This window comes from Callithrix jacchus, chromosome 21 (genome assembly GCF_049354715.1).
Source record: "Callithrix jacchus isolate 240 chromosome 21, calJac240_pri, whole genome shotgun sequence".
NCBI lineage: Eukaryota > Metazoa > Chordata > Mammalia > Primates > Cebidae > Callithrix > Callithrix jacchus.
Genome location: NC_133522.1, coordinates 37,356,057 through 37,368,849, shown reverse-complemented (window position 1 = coordinate 37,368,849; position 12,793 = coordinate 37,356,057). Strand labels below are relative to the sequence as shown.

The 12,793-nt window shown below is 44.3% G+C and overlaps 1 protein-coding gene across 16 annotated transcripts in view; it reads left to right on the top strand.

The window, feature by feature from the left end:
- The window catches only part of TIAM1 (TIAM Rac1 associated GEF 1), a 449,049-nt gene that overhangs the window by 338,425 nt on the left and 97,831 nt on the right, over positions 1-12,793 (top strand). For all 16 annotated transcript variants that reach the window (XM_035283120.3, XM_035283112.3, XM_035283121.3 and 13 more), the window contains 3 exons: positions 368-514; positions 5,541-5,615; positions 8,783-8,953. In XM_035283120.3, the coding sequence (XP_035139011.3) occupies positions 368-514; positions 5,541-5,615; positions 8,783-8,953 (393 nt within the window). The remainder of the gene's footprint in view (positions 1-367; positions 515-5,540; positions 5,616-8,782; positions 8,954-12,793) is intronic.

The window sequence follows — 12,793 nt, the reverse complement described above, 5'->3', positions numbered from 1 at the left end:
CTGCAGCAATTGGAGAGAAAGCCTGGCTCATTTCCCTTGCTGCTGTAGTTCAAGCCTGTGACCAGAAGGACGTGTCATTTTGGGAAACAGAACATACATGTTTTATTCCTATATTATGTCCTATATTATGATGATTTCAAACAAGGATCGAATGTGCCAGCCTTTCATTTCCATTCTGAATTCATGAAGGGCTCTCAAAGTCCCAATATGTCTGGGTCATGGATTGAATACTTTGGACGTTGGGGTCAGGGTTGGCTGGCATGATGGAGGAGGGGTTTCCAAAGGTTGGGACTTCCTAGGGACCTGAGGGCACAGGCGGGTGGTCCTGATGCATCTCCCTGTGGCTGCTTGTCCTTGCCATCCTCAGGTCGCAGCACGCACTGGTGAAACTGGAGTGAGAAGACGTACTCAGGCCATGTCCAGGTCTGCAAGCAAGCGAAGGAGCAGGTTTTCTTCTCTTTGGGGTCTGGATACTACCTCCAAAAAGAAGCAGGGACGCCCAAGCATCAACCAGGTAGGTTCCAGAGCAGATGACAAGCAAGCCTGCACAGATTGCTTCTGTGGCCACCTCAATTTGGGATGTGTGTGTTTCTTTATTGAGACTGAATGTTATTTAAAATCAGATAGATAATGCACACCCATAACATTGAAATCTGCTATTAGCCTATCACTAAGCTCCAGTTTTCCACCTGCATCCTTTCCAAACCCTGGTTAATTACAGACCTGCTCAAAGAGCACAATTCACCCGGAGTCTTCAGGACAGAGCAGGGCTCTACAATGAAGCCAAGTAGGCACCTGAATGCGAATCGTTTTTTTTTTTTTTTTTTTTTTTTTTTTGAGTTGGAGTCTTGTTCTGTTGTCCAGGCTGGAGTGCAGTGGCACGATCTCAGCTCACTGCAACTTCCACTTCCTGGGTTCAAGTGATTCTCCTGCCTCAGCTTCCCGAGTAGCTAGGACTACAGGCACGAACCACCATGCCCAGCTAATTTTTTTGTGTTTTTAGTAGAGACAGATTTCACTGTGTTAGCCAGGATGGTCTCGATCTCCTGACTTTGTGATTCACCCTCCTTCGCTTCCCAAAGTTCTGGGATTACAGGTGTGAACCACTGTACCCAGCTAATTTTTGTATTTTTAGTAGAGACAGGTTTCACCATGTTGGCTAGACTGGTCTTGAACTCCTGACCTCGTGATTCACCCACTTCAGCCTCCCAAAGTGCTGGGATTACAGGCATGAGCCACTGGACCCAGCCGTGCAGAGTCTTTTTAAGTCTTTATGCTGGATGAAAGGCAGCCCCTAGGGAAATCTGGTTGTTTCTGTGCCCTTGACTCTTCGGGGTTGGCATTAAATGGGCAGATCCTCTGCCTACTGGAATGAGGAGCCAGGAATCCAAGAGTGCTCGCCCACTGCCACAGCCCCCTTCTGCTCAGGTCCAGGGCTGGAAAGGTATGTCCATGAGGGCACAACGGGTCTCCGCTGACCATGTGCAGCCGCTAGTTCTTCCCCATTAATTTCACGTCTTCACTCGCCAAGGCCAGCCTCCTGCTGGAATGACCTCGAAGCTCACTCTCGGTTGTTATTGTCATCCTTGGCGTTTGGCTTTGAGAAATGAGTAGCTCTAGAACTTCTTGTTAGATTTTGGGTGCTAAAGGAACGTGAGCATCTGTAGTCTTTTGGAAGAAGAATGTGCGGTTGATGGGCTGCAGTGGCTGGAAAGTCAGGCCTTAAGCATTTTGGAGGTCAGGACTACAGCCGCTAGTTTGAGGTCTTCACCCTGCGCCCTTATGCAAAGTGAGAAGATGTCATTGACTGACTTGATAGAATGATCTCTCCTTGTTTGCTCTGACAGTTCCAGCCATTAATTTACTTAAGAAATGAACTTTAGGGCCGGGCGCGGTGGCTCAAGCCTGTAATCCCAGCACTCTGGGAGGCGGAGGCGGGTGGATCACGAGGTCAAGAGATCGAGACCATCCTGGTCAACATGGTGAAACCCCGTCTCTACTAAAAATACAAAAAATTAGCTGGGCATGGTGGCGCGTGCCTGTAATCCCAGCTACTTGGGAGGCTGAGGCAGGAGAATTGCCTGAACCCAGGAGGCGGAGGTTGCAGTGAGCCGAGATCGCGCCATTGCACTCCAGCCTGGGTAACAAGAGCGAAACTCCCTCTCAGAAAAAAAAAAAAAAGAAATGAACTTTAGAAAAGAGATTAATCCTGAAAGCTGATGCACTGAGTCCCTTAGCTGACTACCATACTCATTGGAGAATTTTTATTTTTGAGACAGAGTCTCACTCTGTCGCCCAGGATGAAGGCTCACTGCACCCTCCACCTCCCAGGTTCAAGCAATTCTCCTGCCTCAGCTCCCTGAGTAACTGGAATTACAGGCACGCTCCACTAGGCCCAGCTAATTATTTTTGTATTTTTAGTAGAGACAGGGTTTCACCATGTTGGCCAGGCTGGTCTTGAACGCCTGACCTCAAGTGGTCTGTCCACTTTGGCCTCCCAAGTGCTGGGATTATAGAGATGGGCCACCACGCCCGCTCAATACTTACTGTTTTAATGTGGTATTTCTCTATCCTTGATGGAACCTGGAGAGACCAGATGAGCAAATGATAAGCGAGCGTGAGCCTGAAGCAGTTTTACCGCTTGTCCTTGATCTTTTGGGAGGGTAGAACATCCATCTTGCTTCCGTGGGTTCTGCTTTTATGTAAATCAAAGAAAAACTGGAGGAGAGTCAGCATTTCTTCAGAAAAATCACATAGACTTGATGGTTATCAATTAAAACCTGCAAAAGGAAGACATGAATGAGCAGCATTTCTCTTCTTTTTTCTTTTTCTTTTCTTTTTTTTTTTTTTTTAAAGACGGAGTTTTGCTCTCGTTACCCAGGCTGGAGTGCAATGGTGCGATCTCGGCTCACTGCAACCTCCGCCTCCTGGGTTCAGGCAATTCTCCTGCCTCAGCCTCCCGAGTAGCTGGGATTACAGGCACGCGCCACCATGCCCAGCGAATTTTTGTATTTTTAGTAGAAACGGGATTTCACCATGTTGACCAGGATGGTCTCGACCTCTTGACCTTGTGATCCACCCACCTCGGCCTCCCAAAGTGCTGGGATTACAGGCATGAGCCACCCACCTCGGCCGCATTTCTCTTCTTTTGGGAGGTGGTGGTGTCATTGTGTATATATCTTCTGCTCTTAGAGACAGCTCAGCCCACTGCTCCAGCACTTCACAGGTCAGACTTGTTTTCTAGCAAAACGCTTTGTTCATATGCTTCTGCTTGATTGGCACCAGGTTATGTTAAAGCCCATTTCTTCTTTTGTTTTTCTTCTTTTTTGAGACAGAGTCTCGCTCTGTCTCCAGTCTAGAGAGTGTAGTGGTGCAATCTCAGCTCACTACAGCCTCCACTTCCCAGGTTCAAACAATTCTCCTGTCTCAGCCTCCTGAGTAGCTGGGACTACAGGCGCGCACCACCGTGCCCAGCTAATTTTTGTATTTTTAGTAGAGACGGGCTTTCACCATGTTGGCCTGGATGGTCTCCATCTCTTGACCTTGGGATCCACCCACCTCAGCCTCTCAAAGGTGGATTACAGGCATGAGCAACAGCACCCAGCCGTTACATCCCATTTCTCCTGAAACATATGACTAAATTTAAATGAATTCAAGAGACTGTTTTAACATTTTTCTAAAATCGAAGCACAATGTAATGTCTTAGAAACAATTCTTATAATTTTTTTCTTAAAGTATGAGTTTTTTAAGAACCTTTTGCTTAACCATAAATGTACCAGTAGAAATTTACTCATTAATTCTGTAATTTGAAAAGGACAAACATTATTTTTTGGCCAGGCGTGGTGGCTCATGCCTGTAATTCTAGTATTTTAGGAGCCCAAGGTGGGGGATTGTTTGAGGCCAGGAGTTTGAGACCAGCCTGGGCAACATAGTAACAACCTATCTCTATCAGAAAAAATGTAACACGTTGTATGTTTTGGTATGTTTTATTTGCATGGAGGAAAGGCTTTTTCTTAATTATGTACATTATCCTGACATGACTTGTTTTAGGGATGGTCATAAAATTCCTCACGTCCGTGAGTTTGAGTACCTAGTGGCATTGCTACCCTATTCTAATGTTCATGATGTCTTTAAGTTAGCAGGATTGATTACATTTCAAAGAAGAGACAATTTTCTCTGTCTTAAATTTTTTAAAAACCTATGTTGCCATGTTGATGTAAAAAAACCATAATCTCCTACATTCTACTGAAAAAAGTGTTACAAAGCTAGCAGAATGTTAGTTAAAAGTATCGGATTGGGTATATGAGGCTATAGGAGAAATGCTTCCTTGTAAGTTTATCTAGTCCATTGCTTTTTCTTTTATTTGTTATTTTTTTCTTTTCTTTCTTTCTTTTTTTTTTTTTTTTTGAGGCAAGATCTTGTTCTGTTGCTCAGGCTGGAGTACAGTGGAGCAATCTCAGCTCACTGCAGCCTTGGCCTCCAGGGCTCAAGTCATCCTCCACCTCAGCTTGGGACTGCAGGCACATGCCACTATGCATGGCTAATTTTCAGGGGTTTTTTGTAGAGCCAGGGTCTCACTCTGTTGCGCAAACTGGTCTCGAACTCCTGAGCTTGAGCAATCCTCCTGCCTCAGCCTCCCTAAGTACTAGGATTACAGATGTGAGCCACCACGTCTAGCCTAATGTCTTTCATTCTTTCCTGTTTTTGAGACAAGGTCTCCCTCTATTGCCCAGATTGTAGTACAGTGACATGATCTTGGCTCACTGCAACCTCTGCTTCCTGGGCTTAGGTGATCCTCCCACCTTAACCTTTAAAGTAGCTGGGATACGTGTGCATCATGCCTGGCTAATTTAATGTAACTCTTTATTTATTTATTTATTTTGAGATGTCACCAGATTTGAGTGCAATGGTGCCCTCTTGCCTCACTACAACCTCTACCTCCTGGGTTCAAGCAATTCTCCTGCCTCAGCCTCCCAAGTAGCTGGGATTATAGGTGCATGCCACCACACCCAGCTAATTTTTTTATTTTTAGTAGAAATGGGGTTTCACCATGTGGGGCAGGCTGGTTTTGAACTCCGGACCTCGTGATCCACCCTCCTAGGCATGCCACCACACCTGGCATTGTAATCCTTTTTTTTTTTGTAAAGACAAGGTCTCACTATATTGCCCAGGCTGGTCTCGAACTCCTAGGCTCAAGCAGTCCTCCTGCCTCAGCTTCCCAAAGAGCTATAGCTTATAGGTGTGAGCCACCATGCCCAGCCTATTTTCTTTAAGTGAAGATGAATTACCCAGATTTGAAAGCAGCCTTTTTTATTTTTCCAACTGTCAAAGATGTAGTAGGGAAGTGATCTAGATACAGGGACGTGTTTTCTAAGGTCTGCTCCCATCAATTATTTCACCTGCTTTGGGATTTGATGTAGGAGCCTCTGAACACGTGTGTAAGGTTTTGTCATAGCCATGCTCACTTCCTTCCCCCTTCCTAGGTTTCATTTGCCCCTTTGCCCAGATTCCTTTTTAAGATGATACTTTTGTATGTGCAGGTGTTTGGAGAGGGAACCGAAGCTGTAAAGAAATCTTTAGAGGGAATATTTGATGACATTGTTCCAGATGGCAAGGTAAAAATAAACCTGTGTTTTCTTTTCTAAAAGTACCATAAGTGCATCAACATATACATAGTGCAGTGTTTTCTTGGCTACTAAAATTAAGTAAACTCAATATTAAAAACTGAAATTATCAGTTTTTTAAAGTTATGTAATAAGTCAACAAGAGATGGAAAATCATTTTATATTTAAAACTGAGTGGTAATGAGAACATTCTCCTGCTGACATAACAGTTCCCTTACTTACCGTTTGATGTGATGTGTGAATTTCTTTCTTTTTTTCTCTCTCTCTTTTTTTTTTGAGACGGAGTTTCACTCTTGTTGCCCAGCTGGGAGTGCAATGGCTCGATCTCGGCTCATTGTAACTTCTGCCTCCTGGGTTCAAGCAATTCTCCTGCCTCAGCCTCCTGAGTAGCTGGGATTACAGGCATGCACCACCATGCCTGACTAATTTTGTATTTGTAGTAGAGACGGGGTTTCTTCATGTTGGTCAGGCTGGTCTTGAACTCCCGACCTCCGGTGATCCACCCACCTCGGCCTCCCACCCAGCCCTGATGTGTGAATTTCTAACTAGAATGTAAGAGGAAATGTGGATTCTGAATTGCTGAATATTTTATGCCATTGTCAATTTCTTTTCATGTATAACTTCTCTTCCTAAGAGGCGTGTTCTTACTACACTCTCTCTGCCCACACATGCTGTTTTGCTCCTATTAATTCCGAAGGACTGTTCCAGTAGTGTGTTCTTTAAAACAACAGCAACAAAAACACATTTGCCTCCTAATACTGTTTAATTGAGTATTTCTCAATTAAAGATTCACAGACTTGGTTCAACCTTGTGCTTGGATTTAACAGGGCCTTTCAAACTGCTCTGATTGAAAGTCTGTAAAAATACTGATTTTTTTTTTCTTGACCACTTTTTCAGCCTCTAAGTAAATAGACATCTGTGCTTTTTCAAGACTCTAGTAGTGATACTGAGATCCTGTTTTTGTAGGGGAGGGGGGGTTGGGCTGATGTTGATAATGTGACCTTGGTGTGAGCCTCTGGTTCTCAGGCTCAGAATCAATATGACAGAATTCAGCCCTCTGAATTCTGTTGCCATGCAACCAGTGTCCGTCATCAGCAGCTCAGCCCCATGTTCTAGATGGAGCTGAGCTTCAGAAACCAGAGTGCCATGGGGAGTTCTGCTGTTGGAGGGGAAGGAAAGAGTGGTGGCCATGGGAAGGCCTTTTCTTTCCTTCATACCCCAGCTACTCATGAATGATGCTATCCGGGATATAAAGGCCGCTGTTCTTGGAAGTACTCATCCATGGCCACTGTCTGAGCATCTGTCTCCGATGACATTTGAAGAAATTCAGTTGCTGGACCTATGTGCAATCCAAGCATAGTTTTCGACGTTAACTTGGTCATTTCTGACATTGGCCAATTCATCCTGCACACTATTGTTAGTCCACATTTAATGCTGAGCTATCTTCTCCGAGCCACAGAGCTTAGAAACTGTCAAAGTTTTTCCGGTGGATTTCTGTGTACCATTTTTGGTTTTCCATTTTTCCAGGATACCTCTTTCTCCCACATCCAGGCTAGAATGCCTTGTTTTCAAAGAGGTTAGATGCAAAACTTGGGCTGATCCAGTGCTAAGGGGCATTTGTTTAATGTGGCACGCTGGAACGGACTCGGAAGATTCCAATTATAGTTAATGGGATTTAGGCATGTTGATTGCTTTTTGACAATTCCTTCCCTGGGGTCCAGCTTATCTCCTAAAGCATCTATGTTCAAAGGCAGGGCTGAAATTATCTTCCACAGTTGGGTTTAGTTTAGTGGCTTTTACTAAAATGTTTCCCCATTCTTGATCCTGTTCTTATGAATAGAGGTTATGTTGCTACCTCTCAGCCTTCACTGGGAAATTTGTTTTTCTTGTAATTTGCTGATACCAGCCTTGTTCTTTGTGATCTGTAGATACATATGCACCAACTAGTGGCTTGGTTATAAATCAATAACAAAGGCATATTACTGAACATGTATTGGGCATCAGTATTATATTTACATTGCTGAAATCGAACATCATTCTTTCCTTGCTTATTTCACGGGACTCCTAACATTGCATCAATCTAAGGATGTCTTCTGCTTCATCTGCTTCGCTTGCTTAGGTTGAGCCCAGCCGTGATAGGGCATAGGACTCTTCTCCCACATTCACAAACTTCATTCCACTCCCTGGTCCTCAGGCAGAGTGATGGAGAGGATACAGTGATGGCAGCCAAGGAGGCTTGTTTTTGCCACATTGTACCATGACGTTATCCGTGAAGTTCTTTGAACTCTGTCTGGAAAATGGAACTGTGTCCCGGGTTGTGTGAAGGTCCAAGGAGAGCACAGAAATGATGCTGTCTGCAAAGATCAATATGTAGCGCTAGAACATGGTCTTTTTAAAAAACATTTCTGGCCGGGCGTGGTGGCTCAAGCCTGTAATCCCAGCACTTTGGGAGGCCGAGGCGGGTGGATCACGAGGTCAAGAGATTGAGACCATCCTGGTCAACATGATGAAACCCCGTCTCTACTAAAAATACAAAAAATTAGCTGGGCATGGTGGCGCGTGCCTGTAGTCCCAGCTACTCGGGAGGCTGAGGCAGGAGAATTGCCTGAACCCAGGAGGCGGAGGTTGCGGTGAGCCGAGATTGTGCCATTGCACTCCAGCCTGGGTAACAAGAGCGAAACTCTGCCTCAGAAAAAAAAAAAAACATTTCTGGGGGCTTCGTCATGGTTTTGAACTATAAGTTCACAGGGCAAATATGCTTGCTGTACGAATTCCCGGTTTAAAACTTGAAATGAGTTTGTGGAGGAAATAAGAGCCATAAAGCTGAGCTAAATGGGTGACTGACTTACTTCCTCCCTCCTTCCCTCCCTTCCTTCCTTATTCCCTTCCTCCCTCCCCCCATCCCCCCACTCATTCATTCCGTGGCCACCTATGGATATTGTGGACCAGGTGTGAAGCCTGCCCCACATGTGAGGTTAGAAGTCTTCCCATTGCACCATAAATCTGCTTTCTCAGTAGTTTCTCTCTCTGAGGGTTCCCTGCCTCCGCCTCTGCCCTGGGCTGTTTTTGTAGGAATCGGTGATTGCTATGTGCAGTCTGTGGATCTAGGGTTGTCAGTTCCACTGCAGCCACCCTGCTAACTTTATTTCTTCTTATAGAGGGAGAAAGAAGTGGTCTTACCTAGTGTTCACCAGCACAACCCTGACTGTGACATTTGGGTCCACGAGTATTTCACCCCATCCTGGTTCTGTCTGCCCAATAATCAGCCTGCCCTGACGGTCGTCCGGCCCGGGGACACTGCACGGGATACCCTGGAGCTGATTTGCAAGGTATGGAGCTGCTTTGTGTTGTTTTTCCAAGAAGAGCAGAATGGGGTGTAGGAATCTTCAAAGGCACATGTGGAAACCCTGAGTCCTGAGAGGGGAAGGTGCTTAAAACATACCTTCCTTTCATTTTGGAGTAGCGTTGCATTCCTTTGTGATAATATTCGTAATTATATTAGTGAATGCTTTGCCTTTGAGAGGAGAGGAACTCTTCTAAGTGGCATCTTTCAATGTGTGTGTTTGATAGATTTCTTTCTTTTTTTTTTTTTTTGAGACGGAGTTTCACTCTTGTTACCCAGGCTGGAGTGCAATAGCGCGATCTCGGCTCACGGCAACCTCTGCCTCCTGGGTTCAGGCAATTCTCCTGCCTCAGCCTCCTGAGTAGCTGGGATTACAGGCACGTGCCACCATGCCCAGCTCATTTTTTGTATTTTTAGTAGAGACGGGGTTTCACCATGTTGACCAGGATGGTCTCCATTTCCTGACCTCGTGATCCACCCGCCTTGGCCTCCCAAAGTGCTGGGATTACGGGCTTGAGCCACCACACCTGACCCTGTTTGATAGATTTCTAATGCACATATCACTTGTTCATTGCAAACCTTTTAGAAAATCTAGGTGAAGAACACAAACAGCAAATTTTTCACTAATTATTCACTTTTATTCACAAAATCAAAAAATAACTATTGCAAACATTTTGGCATTTGACCATTCATTTTTCCACACACATACACATACATGTGTTCAGTGGCGTCATATTATAAGTACTGTTTTGTTACTTGCTCTTTAATCAATAACCATACACTATGGATATGTTTAGAATGGAGAAAACGGAAGGAAATATAAGTTTGACCTCCATTGGTGGAAAATTCCTCTTCTTGTGAACACAGAATTAGCCTTTTTTTAAAAAAAAAAAATGACAAATGACTGAGCTCCTTTTCTCTACTTTCACCCTAAGCTGTAGAAGAAGTGCCTTCATCTTTTTCAAAGTGAACCTGGTTTCATTCTTCCCCCTGAAGGGCAGCCAGGTGTGTGGCCTGGAGTGAGGGGATAGAGAGGAAAGAACTTCCCTTGCGTGCGTTGTTGTTTTAACGTAATGAATAGCATTAATAGTTCTATGTAGTAGTCATACCAGGTCTGAGCCTGAGAAAGAGCTTGGAGTTTACCATTTTACAGATGGAGGAAGTGAAGCTCAGCGGGCCTTAGCTGCTTGCCTGAACTCACAGCATAGTCAGTTGCAAAGGAGAGGCTGAACCCACATATGCTGGCTTCTCTATAGCTGAGTGCATCCCGCAGTGCTGGGTGTCCACAAAAACTCTCAGAACTGGGTCAGTCTTCAGGAAGTACAATCAGTAAGGCTCAGAAGGATCTAGAATATATTCTTAGGGGAGTGAATTGGTCTTAGGGGCTGCTAAAAAAAAATAGTGGAGGTCAGTCGCAGTGGCTCACACCTGTAATCCCAGCCCTTTAGGAGGCTGAGGAGGGTGGATCATGAGGTCAGGAGATTGAGATCATCCTCGCTGACATAGTTAAACCCTGGCTCTACTAAAAATAGAAAAAAAAAAAATTAGCTGGGCGTGGTAGCATGCCCCTGTAGTCCCAGCTACTCAGGAGGCTGAGGCAGGAGAATCACTTGAACTTGGAGGTGGAGGTTGCAGTGAGCCAAGATCGAACCATTGCACTCCGGCCTGGGTGACAGAGCAAGAGTCTGTCTCCAAAAAAGAAAAGTGGAAAGCTTTTCCATCACAATTTTATCCTAGAAGAAGTTGGATGGATAAAATGACGTTTTCAAGACCTCATCATTCAACACAATGTTTGTAAATACCGAATGACTTCCACTACCTCTGCCAGTACCTCGACTTTGTAGTTGTACAGGGGGCTTTTTAAAGAAAAAACATGACTCTTTATGTGACAGGGAAATGGAACAGTCCAGCTCATATTAGCCTCTTCCAATGTCTTCTGTATGTGGAGGAAAAACAGAAGAATCACTTGTTTCAGTCCATAACCAAAGACAGCCCCGACGTGGATGTTAAAACAAATGATACCACCTTATGTGCTTTGAATCCTTCATGTGTGAGGGTTCCAGCTTTTGGAGATAATGGTATCTCTTTTCACAATGTTTTCATGTTAATCATTTAATAAAATTGGTCTGTTGAGGATTTCTGCATTCCTTTATTTATAGATTAGCACAGTTCTTTAGAGACCCATTAATATTCTGCAGAGCTGGTTATTGTCAGATCTGCAGCAGAAGGCGTTAAAAGTAGGACTTTCTGGTTCCAGAGGAATAACATGGCTTGGGAGCATCCTGTGCGCATTCGCTGTAAACTCAATCAGGAATTGAAGGTTAACCCAGAGTTTTCCAATAACCCTTGATTAGCGGGAAATTGATCAGTGAGTGAAGCAATGAGGGATTGGCCCCATTTCAGATATGTTTCAAGCTTTTGCTTTGGAAGAAACGAGGGGAATGAAGAACGATATTGTCATTGCTGCTGAGAGACCATATCTGGATAATGTAGAGGACCCCTTCCCCTTTAAAGTGTTTATTTCTGTCACTTGAAAGGTTTCTGATGACATCGTTATGGTACACATCCCTTTCTCTAACAGTAAAGGGTAGTCCTGCCCACTTTTCCTTGGATCTTCAGTTCTTTTTCCCAAGACATAGAAATAAAAGCAAAGACAATGTGGTGCGGAACAAGCTTCTATCTCATGAGTTTATGCCAGGCACGATGGCTCACATCTGTAGTCCCAGCACTTTGGGAGGCTGAGGCGGGCAGATCACTTGAGTCCAGGAGTTCAAATCCAGCCTGGCCAACATGGCAAAACCTCATCCCTACTGAAAATACACACACACAGAAAAAAAATCTCATGAGTTTAAAAGTGGAAGGCTGTATGTGCATTTCAGGAATTAATGGTCTTTGGAAGAGCACCCATATAGGGAAAGTGATATCGTATCTCAGGGCCAGGTGCCTTCTAGAGCTTGCTTCTCCTTGGAAAACACCTTATTGTAATTAGTGGACCTGATTTTATTCTTTTTTTTTTTCTTTTTGAGACAGAGTCTTGCTCTTTCGCCAGGCTGGAGTGCAGTGGCACAATCTCAGCTCACTGCAACCTCTGTCTCCCAGATTCAAGCAATTCCCCTGCCTCAGCCTCCTAAGTAGCTGGGACTACAGGTGCACAGTACCATGCCTGGCTAATGTTTTATATTTTAGTAGAGACGGGGTTTCACCCTGGCCAGGATGGTCTCGATATCCTGACCTCATGATCTACCCACCTCGGCCTCCCAAAGTGCTGGGATTACAGGCGTGAGCCACCACTCCTGGCCCTGATTTTATTCTTTAGAGGGAAGGAGATAATGGAGAAAACAGTTCCCCATGTTATTAGCAATCTGATATAATGGCGAATGTTTTTTTCCCCCATTGAAAACAAAGATGATTGTAAGAATGCCTGTCTTTTGTTTCATTATTGTTGTTCTCAATGTTTGGTGATAGATGCTTTCTCTGATATTTAATAATCAATCTGTTTCTTCTGTCTCTTGCATTCAGCTCATTCTCTTTCCTATTCTGTCTGATCCACATCATTTCACATCAGTTTGCCATCTGCCATCTGAGCACCAGTCAAGTTCTGGTATAGTGCATGTTTCAAGATATTCATTTCATATACAATTCATGTCAGAGACGTTACTGGAATGACTGTTGCTAAATATAGCAGGTAACCATGTTGGCCTTTAGGTTTTAGATATATTCTGATCGTTACAACTACAAAAATAATTGCAACATATTTTCATTCATTTATACCTACTGATATTACTCACATATGACCATGTGTCAGTTGTATTTCATGCTTTTACTG